Source organism: Pongo abelii, chromosome 18, assembly GCF_028885655.2.
Source record: "Pongo abelii isolate AG06213 chromosome 18, NHGRI_mPonAbe1-v2.0_pri, whole genome shotgun sequence".
In the NCBI taxonomy this organism is placed as follows: domain Eukaryota; kingdom Metazoa; phylum Chordata; class Mammalia; order Primates; family Hominidae; genus Pongo; species Pongo abelii.
The window spans coordinates 33619114-33636232 of NC_072003.2; the positions used below are offsets into that span (position 1 = coordinate 33619114).

Below are 17119 nucleotides of genomic sequence, written 5' to 3' on the forward strand. Positions count from 1 at the left end.
GGGAGATGCACTGGGGGTTTGCAGCCTTAGCTCAGCAGCAGCCCCACCTCCCACCGCCTCCTGGGGAAGGGGTGTCAGCTGCTGGCTCCCCCACCCACGTGGGAGCAATGACCGCTGCTACCTTCCGCCCCGGCATGAGCTGGGTAAAGTCAGTTAGGGGTGCTCACCCTGGGAGTACCCCAAGGGAGTGGGACACTACATAGCAAATAAAAAACGCCAGGACAGGTTGAGGAAGAGAGCAGAAGAAAGGTAAGAGCCCCCCAACCCCAAGAGACCCCACAGTTTTATTTCAAATTGGGACCCACAAATTATGAACCTGTCCCCACTTCCAGGAGCTCACATTCTCCTGTCCCAGAGAGTTCAAGTCACAATGTGACACAGGTGTCACCAAGGTCTGGGGGACACAGGCAGGGAGAGAGCAGACCCAGGAGGGCTCCATGGAGGAAGTGGTGCTGGCAGTGAGCCCCAGTGGACAGGAAGGCTCAGTTGGTCACAAGGAGCTATAAGAGGTCACCCAGCTCCAACTGCACACCCCTCTCCCTTCCTCATGTGACTGGCAGTCTGGGGAGATGGAAGCAAGCACCAGGCACCAGGGTTTTGTTTTTCTTTATTTGGAAATGTGGTCAGCTGAAGTGCACAAATCTGAAAGACCCAATCTGATGAAGGATACACATGTGCGTGCCTGGGTGAGCCCCACCTAGGTCAGCTGCTCCTGTGTAAAATCCCACAGGCACAGGGCTGCCGTGGACCCCTTCTCATTACCCAACAAACCCAGAGAACCCCTGGTCAGACTTCTGTCACCATCAGTTTTTCAGGCCACATTTTAAAAAAAGAATACATTGGTTGAATGCAGTGGCTCATGCCTATAATCCTAGCACTTTGGGAGGCCGAGGTGGGTGGATCACCTAAGGTCAAGAGTTCGAGACCAGCCTGACCAATATGGTGAAACCCTGTCTCTACTAAAAAATACAAAAATTAGCCTGGCATGATGGCAGGTGCCTGTAATCCCAGCTAGCTGGGTGACTGAAACAGGAGATTCGCTTGAACCCGGGAGGTGGAGGTTGCAGTGAGCTGAGATCATGCCATTACACTCCAACCTGGGTGACAGAGTGAAACTCCGTCTCAAAAAACATACGGGTTGATGGGTTACACTCAAGTTTTGCTCATCGTTTATATCATCAGGTTCCAAACTGCTACCTCTCTAGCCAATGCTCAGATTTTCTTCACAAAGCCTTAGGCATCCCCTGAATCATGATGCACAGGGATTGTAGCTTTCTGTAAAGGAGCGGCACCTACAAGGAGCCCTCACATGGCCATTTAATGAAGCCTTGCTTGGCGCATTAAAATACACCAGTATCTGTCTGCTTTTCTCACCGGGGTGAGGAGATTGTGGGTAGTGAGAAAACATTTCCAAAATTAAAAAACTTTCCCACTCAGGGAGTTTTGCAAATAAACAAACCATTGACTCTACATAACTATAGATACAGTTATGGATCCTAGTACACTGCTTTACATTGGCCAATTGAAATTGCTTCTACAATATTTAAATTGGTCCAGTGAATTACAGAATCAACTATTTGTTTTGAAAGCACGTGTCTTCAGGAAATTGTTCCAATTAACTTGAGATGATCTTATTTCTTGGGTGGCTCAAAATAATGGCAACTCAGAAACGTAATGTACTTACCCATGATTGGGAAATGCCATTTTGGTCTTTAAATAGTTTTTTGTTTTTTGTTTTTTTTTTGGTGAATGTTAAAAAAAAATTTCTAAACATAAATACACACATACGTACGTATGCAGACTCAAAACCAAATAAACCCCAGCATGGCCCCTGGGCATCTGTGGGTTACACTCGGGCCCTGATTTCTGAATATTCTGCCAAGTGGCAAATGCCAGGAATTTCCCCCACAGAGTCTCACTTCCCCATGGAGGGACACTTCCTTGCCCCCAAGTGCCCACTGCTCCCATCCCTCCTGTGGCTGCAGTGACGTGGGCACGGTTGTGTCTCCAGACTCGTGGTGGGAGCACCCCTGGAGGTGGTGGTGGCCAACCAGACAGGACGGCTGTATGACTGCGCAGCTGCCACCGGCATGTGCCAGCCCATCCCACTGCACAGTGAGTGACCACCTGGGAATTGGGCCCCTCAACCCTCCTGGACCCAACTGTGACCCCACTTAGCTTCCAGTCCAGACCCTCCCCGCAAATGAGTGTGTGCTGTGAGTGAGACCCCACATGTCTGCCCTCGCAGTCCGCCCTGAGGCTGTGAACATGTCCTTGGGCCTGACCCTGGCAGCCTCCACCAACGGCTCCTGGCTCTTGGTGAGTGAGTGTCTCGGGCCACGGGGGGTGGGGTGGGATGGGGGGTGTTGTGGGGGAGGAGGCTGAGGCTGGGGGTGAAGGAGGAGGGGCTGCTAGGGGCTCCTGGCTCACAGGCTTCTGCCTTCAGGCCTGTGGCCCGACCCTGCACAGAGTCTGTGGGGAGAACTCGTACTCAAAGGGTTCCTGCCTCCTGCTGGGCTCGCGCTGGGAGATCATCCAGACAGTCCCCGACGCCCCGCCAGGTAGGTCCCTGCCAGGCCGCGGTTCCCTGTGGAGCACATGCTGGCACTGAGGGTGAGCAGGCATGAGGCCTGTGTCTGGGCCCCTGTGCCCTCACTGGAGGGCCAAGTGTGGCTAGGAGAGAAGCCAGGAGGGGAGGGCGGCTCAGGCAGGAGTCCTGCTGCTCCAGGATAGAAGTTCTTTGTAGGGTTTTTCTTTTTCTTTTTTTCTTTTTAAGACAGGGTCCCCGCCAGGCATGGTGGCTCAGGCCTGTAATTCCAGCAATTTAGGAGGCTGAGGTGGGCGGATCACCTGAGGTCAGCAGTTTGAGACCAGCCTGGCCAATGTGGTGAAACCTCTCTACTAAAAATAAAAAAAAATAAAAAAAAAATAAAAAAAAAAAATAAAAAAATAGCTGGATGTGGTGGTACGCACCTGGTAATCCCAGCCACTTGGGAGGCTGAGGCAGGAGAATTGCTTGAACCCAAGAGGCAGAGGTTGCAGTGAGTCGAGATTGTGCCATTGCACTCCAGCCTGGGTGACAAGAGCAAAACTCCATCTCAAAAAAAATCAAAAAACAGAGTCTCTGTCAGGCTGCATGTACCACCACACCCTGCTAATTTTTTTGAGACAGAGTCTTGCTCTGTCGCCCAGGTTGGAGTGCAGTGGTGCAATCATAGCTCACTGCAGCCTTGAACTCCTGGGCTCAAGTGATTCTCCTCCCTCAGCCTACTGAGTAGTTGGGACTGCAGGTACATGCATCACACCTGGCTAATTAAAAAAAAATTGTTTTTTGTAGAGATGGTGGTCTTGCTATGTTACCCAGCCTGGTCTTGAACTCCTGGGCTCAAGTAATCCTCTGCCACAGCCTCTCAAAGTGTTGGGATGACAGGCGTGAGTCCTTGTGCCTGGCCTGAGGGGTAAAAGTTCTGATGGAGGCAGAGAGGAACCCCACTGTGCGGGCTGTGGAGGGCACAAGCATCTTCCAGTTGCCAACAGGTGCATGGCCACTTCTTGAGTTTCAGAGGAAGGACCTTAGGGTGGTAAAGAACGTGGTGAGGAAGATAAATCCATGAGGGAGGTGTTTCTTCTGGATGGTTCACTGCTGAACTTCCAGGATTCCCCAAACTAACTTTCCTCTCGAAGAGGAGCAAACAACAGGGCTGCGGAAAACGCGATGTGCAATTTGTCAGTGCCCATGTCTTCCACAGAGAACAGGGCCTGGGGACACGACCATGACATCTCTCTGAGGGTTGGTCTGCATCATGGTGGTTCCCAAGTTTGTTTTCCATGGGCACCAGGCTTCATTCCCTTGAAGCTTCATTCCCTCAAAGCCATTCAGTTTCCTCATTGGTAAATAGAGCTCAATAATCAGGGGGTTATGAAGATGAAAGGGATTGAGGTGCATAAAGCACTTGGAACCCTGCCTGGCACATAGTATGTGATAGCCCCGCTGACCCATCTTCCAGCTGGGGACTGCGTGCTGGAACTGGGAGGAAGATACAGGCAAACTGTCTCATCTGCCGTGCGAGAGGGAATGCCAGGGGTCGCTCAGGGTGCTGACCGAGGGGGGGCTTCAGACCAGAGAGGACATGATGACAGGCATGCTGGGCCTTTAGACAAAGGTGGAGCAGCAGCAGAAACATTCCCAGAGCAAATGGTGAGGGTGAAGTCTATGGAGGGGACCCAGGGAAGGGGGAAGGGACATCCAGGGCTCTTGGGGGGACCATGCCCAGTCTGAGATGTCTGTGAAGCCAGGTTAGGGAGGTGGCACTTAAAAACAAGGGGTAAATGTCTTCTCACAGCCATCTGTGGAACTCATGAGGTAGGATGCCTGATGCAAATGGGACTGGAGCACAAAACTGGTGCAGGCAAGGAGGGTGTGGGTCCAAGTGGAAGGGACCAGGGTCCACTGAGGATCACCTGTGTGCCAGGCAGTGCTGAATACCTGGTATGAATCACCTTATTGCATCCTCACAACATCCCGGGTGGTGGGCAGGCCCATTCCCATTTTACAGATATGAAAACCAAGGTTCAGATAGATGAGTTCCCATCGATAGCAAGAGGCAGAGCCCAGAGCTTGAGCCATCCTTGTCTGATTGGTGGGGTCCTTTTTCAAAAGGATAAGTCCAGGCTTCTGCTAGTGGAAGACCGGGGGATACAATAAAAAGACCAAGAAACAGAAGAGACATTGTGAGAGGATTTGCCACAGACCTGGCCCGAGAGAGGATGAGAGGGTGGTTTCTTGATGCAGCTGAGAAAACAGCCACCACTGCAAGATGTTGGCTGCCCAGATGTGGGCAAAAAAGGGGAGCTCCTGGGGGAATCTGCAGCCTGCCCCGTGGATGTCAAGATTTGCTGGTAATTGAAGAAGCAGGAAGGAAGTGACCTTCTGTTTCTCCCCAGCACCCTTGAAGCACCAAGTGGTTAAGCAAGTGGGGTGGTGGAGAGGAAAGAGGAAAAGGCATTTTTTTTCTGCAGTAGTAGGCAGAGGGCAAAAACCACATCCCTGTGGTGTGGGCCTCACACCTTAGTGCTCTGGTGGCCTGATCTCCCACCGCCCTGTGGGCAGCACAGGATGTGGCTGCTGGTGGAGGTACCAACTGGGCCCTGAACACAGGCCACACCTCCCATGAGCCTGGGGACAGCATGAAAAGTCTTATTTGTTTATGTGCATATGATGTGCCCTCACGATTGCAGAGTGAACTCCACAGACTCTGAGGTCACTTTGGAATGTTCTTTTTTTTTGAGATGGAGTCTCACTCTGTCGCCCAGGCTGGAGTGCAGTGGCACAATCTTGGCTCACTGCAGCCTCCACCTCCCAGGTTCAAGTGATTCTCCTGCCTCAGCCCCCCAAATAGCTAGGATTACAGGCACCCGCCACCATGCCTGGCTAATTTTTTTGTATTTTTAGTAGAGATGGGGTTTCACCATGTTGGCCAGGCTGGTTTTGAACTCCTGACCTCAAGTAATCCGCCCACCTCAGCGTCTCAAAGTGCTAGGATTACAGGCATGAGCCACCACTCCCAACTGGGAATATTCTTGGGCGCTGCACCCATGGGAACATGAAGGGTGGATGCAATGCAATCATAACAGAGGCCCAAGGTCAGCACGGGGATGCTTGCCTGTCATTCCAGTGCTTTGGGAGGCCGAGGTGGGTGGATTGTTAGAGCCCAGGAGTTTGAGACCAGCCTCGGCAACATGACGAAACTCCATCTCTACAAAAAGATACAAAAATTAGCCAGGCAAGGTGGTACATGCCTGTAGTCCCAGCTACTCAGGAGGCTGAGGTGGGAGAATTGCCTGAGCCTGGGGAGGTCGAGGCTGCACTGACCTGTGATCACACCACTACACTCCAACCTGGGTGACAGTGAGGGTCTGCCTCAAAAAAACAGAAAATGAAAAAACCAGAGGCCTCAGCCAATGCCTGAGGTGCTCAGAGTGCAGCTGGCCCTTCAGACGCTGAACCAGTCATCGGTAAAGGTTTCCTCCAGGGGCAGGAGGTGTCCCAGTGGGCAACAGTTCCCCTCTGCCTAGCGTGATTCCTGGGAAGGGACTCAGCTCAGAGCCAACTCCACGTAGCTGGAAATAAGGACCTCTGACCTGACTTGGGGTAGGGTGGGGTCTGGGGTGGACCCCCGCCCCACCCCCACAGCACCCCTACAGGCATATCCTACAGGCTTCGAAGGTGCCTGGCACATGGTGAGAATGGTACCAGTGGCTGACCCTGGCGGAGGGCCAGGACTTGTCTCCAGCACCCATGTGCATGTTGCTTTATCCTTGCAGTAATCCCACGTGGTAGCCACTGCTATTACCTTCATTTTACAGATAGGGACACTGAAGTCCAGAGAAGTTAAGTAATGTGCCTGAATTCACCAATTAGCACGTGGCTGAGCTGGGGTTTAGCCCAGGCACACTGGCTCCAGAACACGCGCCCTGAACCACTTTGCTAAACATTCGCCCATGATGCTTGTGGCACCCCTCGCATCTGTGTTTAATGAATATCTGTTGATTACATGGATGAGGAGCCCACCTGGGTCCTGTGTTCTCCTCCCTCTCTTTCCAGGCCATGTGGGAGGAAGGGAGCAGGGGGCTGGGGTGGCAGATTGGGGCCTCCTCCAAAGAGAGGTAGGAAACCAGGTGGGGAAGCCAAGAACAGTCCCCGGGCTCTGTTGAGCAGGAGCTGCAGGAGGGGGTTGGGCCCCCACGGTGCATCTCCGATTCCTCCCCATTCCCCCACAGAGTGTCCACATCAAGAGATGGACATCGTCTTCCTGATTGACGGCTCTGGAAGCATTGACCAAAATGACTTTAACCAGATGAAGGGCTTTGTCCAAGCTGTCATGGGCCAGTTTGACGGCACTGACACCCTGGTGAAGACTGGGCATCTGGAGCTGGGGGTTGGGGGATGGGGGAGGCTGGCCTGGGGGAGGCATCCCGGGAGGGGGTGGGGGCAGGCCCATTTGAGCCATGTGTGATGGGGCTGGGGTGGAGAATGAAGCTATGGTCCCAGCACAGGCCCAAGTTGAGCCCTGACCTAGGAGGCCCCCCTTGGCATTTAAAAATGTGTCCAAAAGCTACAGGAAATACAATGTTTCTGCTGTTTAAAAACATTGAAAGTGTTTAAAAAATAATTTTGCTATGAAATTTGACTGACCATAACTCAGCCAACTGATTGATGATTTATTATATTTTCTATGTAACGAATGATTTCTTTTTATTATTTTATTTTCCAATAACTAGTGCCTATGTATGTGCAAAAAAACCCCACTTTTTTGTTTTTTAAACAGGGTCTTGTTCTGTCATCCAGGCTCCAGTGTGGGGGTGCAATCATAGCTCACTGCAGCCTTGATCTCCCAGGCTCAAGTGGTCCTCTTGCCTCAGCCTCCTGAGTAGATGGGACTACAGGTGCATGCCACCATGCCTGGCTAATTTTTTAAAATTTTTATTTGTAGAGATGGGGTCTTGCTATATTGCCCAACCTGGTCTCCAACTCCTGGCTCAAACAACCCTCCCACCTTGGCCTCTCAAAGTGCTGGGATTACAGGCAGTGAGTCACTACGCCCAGCCACAAATTCTTGAGAAGCGAGGAAATACACAAATTGATTTAATGTGTGATAAAATTTTTAAAAAGCTAAGGGTAGCAAATATTGTGGTTGGAAAAGTTATTTTTAATAAACTGTGAAGGAAATATCATTTGATTTAGATTTTCCAGTTTATATTTTGTACTTTTGGGCCAATGAATTTTCTTCTCTGGGTTTCAGTATATTATTTGTAGGGCCTCAAAACACATGGGAAATGGTTTGTAAATCCAAAATAATTCCAAAATAAAGTTTATTAAAACTAAAAACAATATGGCTTGGTGTGGTGGCTCACACCTGTAATCCCAGCACTTTGGGAGGCTGAGGTGGGGGTATTGCTTGAGGTCAAGAGTTCGAGACCAGCCTGGGCAACATAGTGAGACCTTGTCTCTACCAAAAACAAAACAAAACAAAGCAAAACAAAAAACAAAGCCAGGCATGGTGACATGTGCCTGTAGTTCCAGCTACTTGGAGGCTGAGGCAGGAGGATCACTTGAGGCCAGGAGTTTGAGAGACCCTGTCTCTACAAAAAATTAAAATAAAAACAATAGTAACAGGCACTGAGCCTTGGGCCCTCCCCACTGGCCTTTGCAGTTTGCACTGATGCAGTACTCAAACCTCCTGAAGATCCACTTCACCTTCACCCAATTCCGGACCAGCCCGAGCCAGCAGAGCCTGGTGGATCCCATCGTCCAACTGAAAGGCCTGACGTTCACGGCCACGGGCATCCTGAAAGTGGTGTAAGCACCCCTGACCCCGGCCTGCTGACGTGACTGCCACCCCCACTTCCTAACCCTGGGTCAGCACAGCTCTTCTCAGAGGCTGAGGGAGGCTCCAGGGAAAGGGGCTACCAAGGGGCATGTTGGGGCTGCAGGGAGAACCTCCCCCTGGGGTGCTTCTGGTTGCCTCACCGCCGGTCTCCCTGATATAGGACTAGGCTCCTCTGCAGCTGTGCCTCCCCTTTGCCTGGTTCTGCAGAGCCTGGACCCCAGGACCCCTCCCCACCCCACAGCAGCCAGAGGCCCAGGCTTTGGCTCAGACAAATCAGGCTCCCATCCTGGCTTCCTGCGAGCTACTCTGGGTGCAACCCTGGGGGTGATGGGCTCTAAGTCTCAGTAACTCTCAGATGAAGATAAGCTCACAGCTTAGGATTGAGATCATGTGTGTGGGGTGCTCAGCCCAGGGCACGCAGGAGGTGTCGGATAAATGCCTGAGGTTTTATCAGAGGATGGAGCAGTCAGGGACTCAGGAATTGTCACCCAAGGTTGTCCTGGTGCCTTTCTCCCCACTCACCTCCTCTCCTGCATCCCTCACCCCTGCGCACCCCCTGTGCTACCCAGGCACTCACCGTGGGCCTGCCCCGTGCACATGTGGTCTATTCCTAAAACGATGTAAGAGGTGGGACCCCCGAGAAGGGCATGTGGTTCTTGTGGGAAGGAGCTGGGCTGAAGGTCGGGGATCCTTGGCTTCCTGCACACACCCCTGGGAGCGGCCCTGGGGTGGTGTTAGAATTTGGCTTAAACAAGAGATGCTCCTGCCAAACGCACCCTCTTTACTTCTGGGAGGCTCTTCTGCCTTGAACAGTGGCCCCTTGTGACTCAACAACCCAGAGGAAGGCCTCCGTCTGTCCTGTAAGTTTAAAGTCACACGGGAGTGTCCCATTCTGGAGTCTCCACCTCACCCCTCAAAGTTCTTCCAGTGGTGGGGCCTGGGGAAAAAAATGAATGAGGCAGGGGTGACCAAGTGGTTCTCAACAACTCCAGTCCTGCTCTCATGCCCAGACTGCAGGAAATTTCCCAGCAGCCTCTGCTCCCCAGAGCCAAGCCCATCTCAGGGCTGGACTCAGCCAAGGATTGGACCTCCCTGCTGCCAGTCCTTCCCTTCCCTCCCTCCCTTCCTTTCTCCCTCCCTCCCTCCTTCCCTCCTTCCTCTCTTCCCTTCCTCTCTTCCTCCCTTTCTCCCTTCCCTCCCTTTCCTCCCTCACTTCGTTCCTTCTCTCTCTCTTTGTTTTGTATTTTAGACAGAGTCTCACTCTGTCGCCCAGGCTGGAGTGCAATGGCACAATCTTGGCTCACTGCCACCTCCATCTTCTGGCTTCCTGGATTCTCCTGCCTCAGTTTCCCAAGTAGCTGGGATTACAAGTGCACACCACCATGCCCGGCTGATTTTTGTATTTCCAGTTCAAGCAATTCTCCTGCCTCAGCCTCTGAGTAGCTGGGACTACAGGCCTGCACCACCACACCTGGCTAATGTTTGTATTTTTAGTAGAGATGGGGTTTCACCATGTTGGCCAGGCTGGTCTCGAACTCCTGACCTCAAGTGATCTGCCCGCCTCAGCCTCCCAAATGCTGGGATTACAGGCGTGAGCCACCATGCCTAGCCTCTTCCTTCTCTTTCTTCTTTTCTTCTCTTTCTTTCTTCTTTTTTTAAAAAGAAGTTTTATTACAAAAAAACAAAAACAAAGCAAAACCCAAACGGCAATAATGGTAAGGAAACTTTAAAAAAGAAGTATTATATTACCTACAGTCCCTCTAGTCAACTGCCCTACAGTATTTTAGTAACATCAAGGGATACTTACAAGTGAATCAATAAATCTCAGCTGCATAGCACAATGCCACTTCCATCCTCATCTTTATTCAGGCTTATTTTGTATGGTCACATTCAGGGCAGAAGCTATTTTCATCCTGTTTGGGTTTTTTTCCCCCTCATCTAGGTCCACAATTTTTTGTTTTCCTTTTTTTTTTTTTTTTTTTTTTGAGACAGGTCTCACTCTGTCACCCAGGCTGGGGTGTGGTGGCACGATCACGGCTCACTGCAGCCTCCCGCTCCTGGGCTCAACAGTCCTCCTGACTCAGCCTCCTGAGTTGGGATCACAGGTGCATGCCACCACACCTGGCTAATTTTAAAAAACATTTTTTGTAGAGATGGGGTCTTGCTATGTTGCCCAGGCTGGTCTTGAACTCCGGGCCTCGAGAGATCCTCCTGCCTCTGCCTCCCATACTGCTTTCCTTTGAAATGGCTGTGTCTACTAACAGGCTAGGTCATGACTGGCTATAAACCCTTTACCCCATGTTGGATAGTTGGGTTATTTCCAATATCGTATTTGGCACCTGTGTGTATTTGCTTTGAGTTTATCTGAGTTTATAGAGTTACATGAGCAGGTAGTTACTTTTTTTTTTCTTTTTTTTTTGAGACAGAGTCTTGCTCTGTCGCCCAGGCTGGAGTGCAATGGCATGATCTCGGCTCACTGCAACCTCCATCTCCCAGGTTCAAGCAATTCTCCTGCCTCAGCCTCCTGAGTAGCTGGGATTAAAGGCACGTGCCACCACATCTGGCTAATTTTTGTATTTTTAGTAGAGATGGGGTTTCACCATGTTGGTCAGGCTGGTCTCGAACTCCTGACCTCGTGATCCTCCCACCTTGGCTTCCCACAGTGCTGGGATTACAGGCGTGGGCCACTGTGCCCAGCCAATAGTTACATTTTTAAATGTTTGTTACAGCTGTTATCTAATTAGTAGTCACCGTAGGCCATTCACTGTAAAAGCTTGACCTTGTTTAATCTTCAGGATAACCTGACACTACTTGTTTCAGTTATCTACTGTTGTCTAACAAACCATCCCCAAATTAAGTGGGTTAAACAACCCAGCACTAAGCCGTTGTCTGGTGCCTCTGGGGGATATGCTGGAAGGCAGGCTTGGTGGGGACGGCTGAGCCTCTTACTTCAGGTGGCCTTCCTCCATGGGTGCCTCCAATAGGGCAGCCGGACTTCTCTCATGGTGGCTGAGGGCTCCCAAAAGTGCAAAAGCAAAAGAAACCGAGGCTTCTGAGACCTATAACTGGCATGGTGTCACTTCCACCGCACGCTACTGATGAGAGTGGGACTCAGCCAGGCCAGGTCCAGTGTGGGAGGGAGCCAGGTGTGGTTCACTGGGGGCCATCTTTAGAGACAGCTACAGCACAGTTACCCTCATCATGCATGGAGAGAGGCAGAGACCCGGAGAGGTTAAGTCCCATGCCCAAAGTGTGTCTGACTCCAAAGCCCCGGCTTTGAACCACACTGCCTCTGGGGAAGAGAGTTCAGCCATGGATAGAATTTAGAAACAAAGAATGTGACTTCTTTTATTATTGATCTAATTATGGTTTGTGTGGCTTTCAAAAATGGCCAGATTAGCTGGGCATGGTGGCTCATGCCTGTAATTCCAGCACTTTGGGAGGCTGAGGCTGGTGGATCACTTGAGGTCAGGAGTTTGAGATCAGCTTGGCCAACATGGTAAAACCTCCTCTCTACTAAAAATACAAAAATTAGCCGGTCATGGTGGTGGGCACCCATAATCCCAACTACTCAGGAGGCTGAGGCAGGAGAATCGCTTCAACCTGGGAGACGGAGGTTGCAGTGAGCCGAGATCACGCCACTGCACTCCAGAGCCTGGGCATCAGAGCGAGACTCCATTTCAAAAGAAAACCAAAAATGGCCAAATCAATTCCTTAACATGCCTGATAGAATGTGAGGGTGCCAGGACTCCCCAGCCTCTCCAGATGAGAGCACTGCAAATGATGTCTTTCCAGAATCAATCACATCTCAGTAGAGTCGTCTTCCTTTTCTCCCCGACAGGACACAGCTATTTCATCATAAGAATGGGGCCCGAAAAAGTGCCAAGAAGATCCTCATTGTCATCACAGATGGGCAGAAGTACAAAGATCCCCTGGAATACAGTGATGTCATCCCCCAGGCAGAGAAGGCTGGCATCATCCGCTACGCTATTGGGGTGCGCCTCTTCTTCACCCCTGCCCCAGGCTCAGCCTGCACCTCCTTCAGGTGCAGTACTGCTGGGCTCATCCTCCTCAGCTGCCTCTCTGCTGCAGGTGGGACACGCTTTCCAGGAACCCAACGCCAGGCAGGAGCTGAATACCATTGGCTCAGCGCCTCCGCAGGACCACGTGTTCAAGGTGGACAACTTTGCAGCCCTTGGCAGCATCCAGAAGCAGCTGCAGGAGAAGATCTATGCAGTTGAGGGTAAATGGAAGCTAGGGTGCGCCTGGGAGCCAAGGGGTCCCCACCCAATTGTCCCGCGCAGTCTTTTTTTTTTTTTGAGATGGAGTCTCACTTTGTCCCCAGGCTGGAGTGCAGTGGCATGATCTCGGCTCACTGCAACCTCTGCCTCCTGGGTTCAAGTGATTCTCTCACCTCAGCCTCCTGAGTAGCTGGGATTACAGACGCACGCCACCATGCCCAGCTAATTTTTGTATTTTTAGTAGAGGCGGGGTTTTGTCATGTTGGCCAGGCTGGTCTCGAACTCCTGACCTCAGGGGATCTGCCAACCTTAGCCTCTCAAAGTGCTGGGATTACAGGCGTAAGCCACTGTGCCCAGCCTATCCCGCACAGTCTTGATGGGCCATTCCTGTTCACAACTCACTCAAAATTGCTGTCCGGAACCTAAGCCTCAGATCATGTTCTCCTCCCTGCGTTCTGAGTCCTCATGGGTCTCATGGCTTCTAGGAACTTCAGTGACCTCTTTCCCCACAGGAACCCAGTCCAGGGCAAGCAGCTCCTTCCAGCACGAGATGTCCCAAGAAGGCTTCAGCGCAGCCCTCACAATGGTGGGTAGAGCCTGCCCTCAATCCATAGCTCTTGGATATCAACTCTGCGCCCACCCTGGGCTGGGGACTGGGAGCTAGACATCAACAAGAGCAGACCCCGTCCTCAATTTCACCCTCTCGCCAGGGAGAGGCCCCCATGCTGTGTGTTGGGGGCCAGGAGCACAGCAGGGAGGAGGGTAGCCTGGGTTCCTGCTCTCAAGGATCATGTATTCTAGTGGAGGAGACAGTAAGCAAGAGCATCTCAGATAGCACTAAGCATCAGGGTAGAGAGAGAGATAGCCAGAGGAGGCTCAGTAATGGAAAAGGCCAGCCCTGGACAAATCAGGGGAGACTGCTCTGGGCACAGGACAAAGCAAGTGCCAAGGTCTTGAGGCAGAACCCAGGTCCTCGGCAGGAGAGAGCCAGGCTTGCCAGAGCCCAGGGAGCCCAGGCAGCCTGGAAGGAGAGGGCTGGAGGCTGAGAAGGACCAGGTGGGATCAAAGATGTGGTTTGGAAGTGCGTGTGTATTCAAAGGATCCAGATGGGGCCAGGCACTGTGGTTCACGCCTGTAATCCCAGCACTTTGGGAGGCTGAGACGGGCGGATCACTTGAGGTCAGGAGTTTGAGACCAACTGGCCAACATGGCGAAACCCTGTCTCTACTAAAAATACAAAAAAATTAGCCAGGCGTGGTGGCTCATGCCTGTAATCCCAGCTACTTGGGAGGCCAAGGCAGGAGAATCGCTTGAACCTGGGAGGCAGAGGTTGCACTGAGCCGAGATCTTGCCACTGCACTCCAGCCTAGGCGACAGAACCAGACTCTGTCTCAAAAAACAAACAAACAAACAAACAAAAACCCAGATGGGTTTACTTCAGAGTAATTTGGGGGTGTCTAGGGGGTGGTGAAATGAAACAAGATTGGTCAAGAATTGATCACTCAAGGTAGGTCACACGTACTTGGGGGTTCATTATACATTTATTTCTACTTCTGTATGTGTTCTAAATTATCCATATCAAAAGTTCAAGAAAGCAATAAACAAAGTACACCCAGGAGGAAATGCCTGTGGCTCCCTGAAGGAGCTGAGGAAGACCCCACAGAGGAGGCGACATTGACGTTGACTTTTCCAGCCGGGCATAGTGACTCACACCTGTAATCCCAACACTTTAAGAGGCTGACGTGGGAGGGTCACTTGAGGCCAGGAGTTTGAGACCAGCCTGGGCAACATAGTGAGACCCTGTCTCTACAAAAAATAAAAAAAAATTAGCCAGGCATGGTGGCACGTGCCTGTGGTCTCAACTACTCAGGAGGCTGAGATGGGGGGATTGCATGAGTCCAGGAGTTCAAGACTGCAGTGAGCTATGATTGTGCCACTGCATCACAGCCTGTGTGACAGAGCAACAGCCTGTCTCAAAAAAAAAAAAAAAAAAAAAAAAAAAGATGAAGTTGACTCTTCCAGGGAGGGGAAATGAGCTGAGTCCCAGAGAACAAGAAGGGGAGGGAGGTGTCCTGGCCAAAGGCTTGATGTGCTTTGGAACAGAGGGATGCTCCATGGCTTTGATGGGGAAGGGTCCTAGGTACCACAGTAAGGGCCTTGGCAATGGTTTTCCGGTGGGGGTGGCTGCACATTTGGGTTTGGGGAAGACTGGCACTGGGGCAGTCGACAGAGAGGCAGCGGTGAGCACAGCAGGGGCAGACAGGGCGGTGAGTGAGAGGAGAGGGGGCTGGCGGAGCAGTGGCTGTGGGGACAGGCAGAGGCACAGAGGCTGCTGGTGCAGGCCAAGAGGACAGAGAAGAAAAGCCTGGATGGCGAGTGATGCGGGCGGCAGGCGTGTCTCTGGGATATGCTGTCTTCCCGCTCTAGTCTCTGCCCAGCCCTGGAATTCTTTCCTCCCAGGATGGCCTCTTCCTGGGGACTGTGGGGAGCTTTAGCTGGTCTGGAGGTGCCTTACTGTATCCCCCAAATATGAGCCCCACCTTCATCAACATGTCTCAGGAGAATATGGACATGAGGGACTCTTACCTGGGTGAGAAACGGCCAGGGGTTGGGGACAGGTTGGAGATGCATTGCCCAGGGTGGAGTCCAGGCTTCTGGGGAGGGGGGATGGGTGCTGTGCTGTCTGGGGTGGGTTCCACGGTTCTGGGGAGGGAAGATGGGGGCTGCGCTGCCTGGGGTGGGGGTCCAGGGTTCTGGGGAGGGGGAATGGGGGCCTTTGTGCTGAGGCCTGGGCCCCTCAGGTTACTCCACCGAGCTAGCCCTGTGGAAGGGGGTGCAGAACCTGGTCCTGGGGGCCCCCCGCTACCAGCATACTGGGAAGGCTGTCATCTTCACCCAGATGTCCAGGCAATGGAGGATGAAGGCCGAAGTCACAGGGACGCAGGTTGGGCGTGACAGGAGCCAGAGGGGAGGATGAGGGTGGGGAGGATGAGGGGGCGGACAGTGGCCGGGGCTGGGGAGAGGATGGAGGGGCTTTGGGGGCCTTGGGAGAGATCCTGGTGCCTGGGGAGAGGCGGGACCCTGGCCCACAGGGCTGCCTCTGGCGGGGACAGGCAGCATGACCCAGGCTCTGCCCTCCAGATCGGCTCCTACTTCGGGGCCTCCCTCTGCTCTGTGGATGTGGACAGCGATGGCAGCACCGACCTGATCCTCATTGGGGCTCCCCATTACTATGAGCAGACCCAAGGGGGCCAGGTGTCCGTGTGTCCCTTGCCTAGGGGGGTGAGTGGCTAATGGGACCTAGGCTGGGTGGGGTCCGGTGTGGGTGGAGGCGTCACCTGGGCTGGGGTCTGACACTGCTTGTGTTCAGCAGACGGTGCCGTGGCAGTGTGACGCTGTTCTCCGTGGTGAGCAGGGCCACCCCTGGGGCCGCTTTGGGGCAGCCCTGACAGTGTTGGGGGACGTGAATGAGGACAAGCTGATGGATGTGGCCATTGGGGCCCCGGGAGAGCAGGAGAACCGGGGTGCTGTCTACCTGTTTCACGGAGCCTCAGAATCCAGTATCAGCCCCTCCTACAGCCAGGTGAGGCCCGTCTTCAGCCTCTTTTAGTCCCAGCTCCTTCCCATGTCCTGAGTTCACTGAACACAGCCTCCTGTCTCTGTCACCATTCCCTTTCTTGTTGCAGTGGTTTGTCAGCCAAGCACACGTCATCTCTCTTCTCTGCTTTGTTCCAGAAAGCCTTCCATCTGTGTGGGCAGCTTAATGGTTGGGAGAGCAGGCTTTGAGGTCAGAGGCCAGTTCAAATCTCTGGCCGGGCCAGCCATCCTGAGCTGTGTGGCCTTAGGCAGGTGACTGACAGCCTTGGTCAGCCTTAGTTTCTTTCTATAAAATGCAGAAATGATAAAACCAACTCCTTAGGCTTCTTGTAGAAATAACAGTGAGAGTACTAAGGCAATCACCACTGCACTCACTGAAGGTTCATGAGTGACCTGACCAGTGATGAATACACAAATATATTATACGCCTATTGTTATGCTCTTACTTCCTCACCAATCTGCACCCTCACGACGGGTTGGACCCAAAGAGCCCCCTTCTCTGTTTGGGGATCCCGAGGTCCTCACCCTGTTTGCTTTTTTTTTTTCTTTTTCTTTCTTTCTTTCTTTTTTTTTTTTGAGACAGAGTCTCACTCTGTCGCCTAGGCTGGAGTGCAGTGGTATAATCTTGGCTCACTGCAACCTCCGCCTCCCGGGTTCAAGCGATTCTCCTGCCTCAGCCTCCCGAGTAGCTGAGATTACAGGCGTGTGCCACCACACCCGGCTAATTTTTGTATTTTTAGTAGAGATGGGGTTTCACCATGTTGGCCAGGCTGGTCTCGAACTCCTGATCTCAGGTGATCTGCTTGCCTCAGCCTCTCAAAGTGCTCGGATTACAAGCGTGAGCCACTCCGCCTGGCTGTATTTGCTTTCAATTTCTATCTCCACATCTCT

The 17119-nt window shown here is 52.3% G+C and overlaps 1 protein-coding gene across 2 annotated transcripts in view; it reads left to right on the top strand.

Moving 5' to 3' along the window:
• The window catches only part of ITGAD (integrin subunit alpha D), a 33375-nt gene that overhangs the window by 1993 nt on the left and 14263 nt on the right, over positions 1-17119 (top strand). The window contains exons 3-14 of one of the 2 annotated variants that reach the window (XM_024233564.2): positions 2012-2115; positions 2249-2319; positions 2447-2561; positions 6781-6911; positions 8214-8359; positions 12232-12385; positions 12483-12633; positions 13144-13217; positions 15092-15221; positions 15433-15575; positions 15773-15913; positions 16005-16214. In XM_024233564.2, coding sequence (XP_024089332.1) covers positions 2012-2115; positions 2249-2319; positions 2447-2561; positions 6781-6911; positions 8214-8359; positions 12232-12385; positions 12483-12633; positions 13144-13217; positions 15092-15221; positions 15433-15575; positions 15773-15913; positions 16005-16214 — 1570 coding nt within the window. Of the gene's footprint in view, positions 1-2011; positions 2116-2248; positions 2320-2446; positions 2562-6780; positions 6912-8213; positions 8360-12231; positions 12386-12482; positions 12634-13143; positions 13218-15091; positions 15222-15432; positions 15576-15772; positions 15914-16001; positions 16215-17119 lie in introns of both variants that reach the window. The other variant, XM_024233563.2, reaches the window with a different exon arrangement.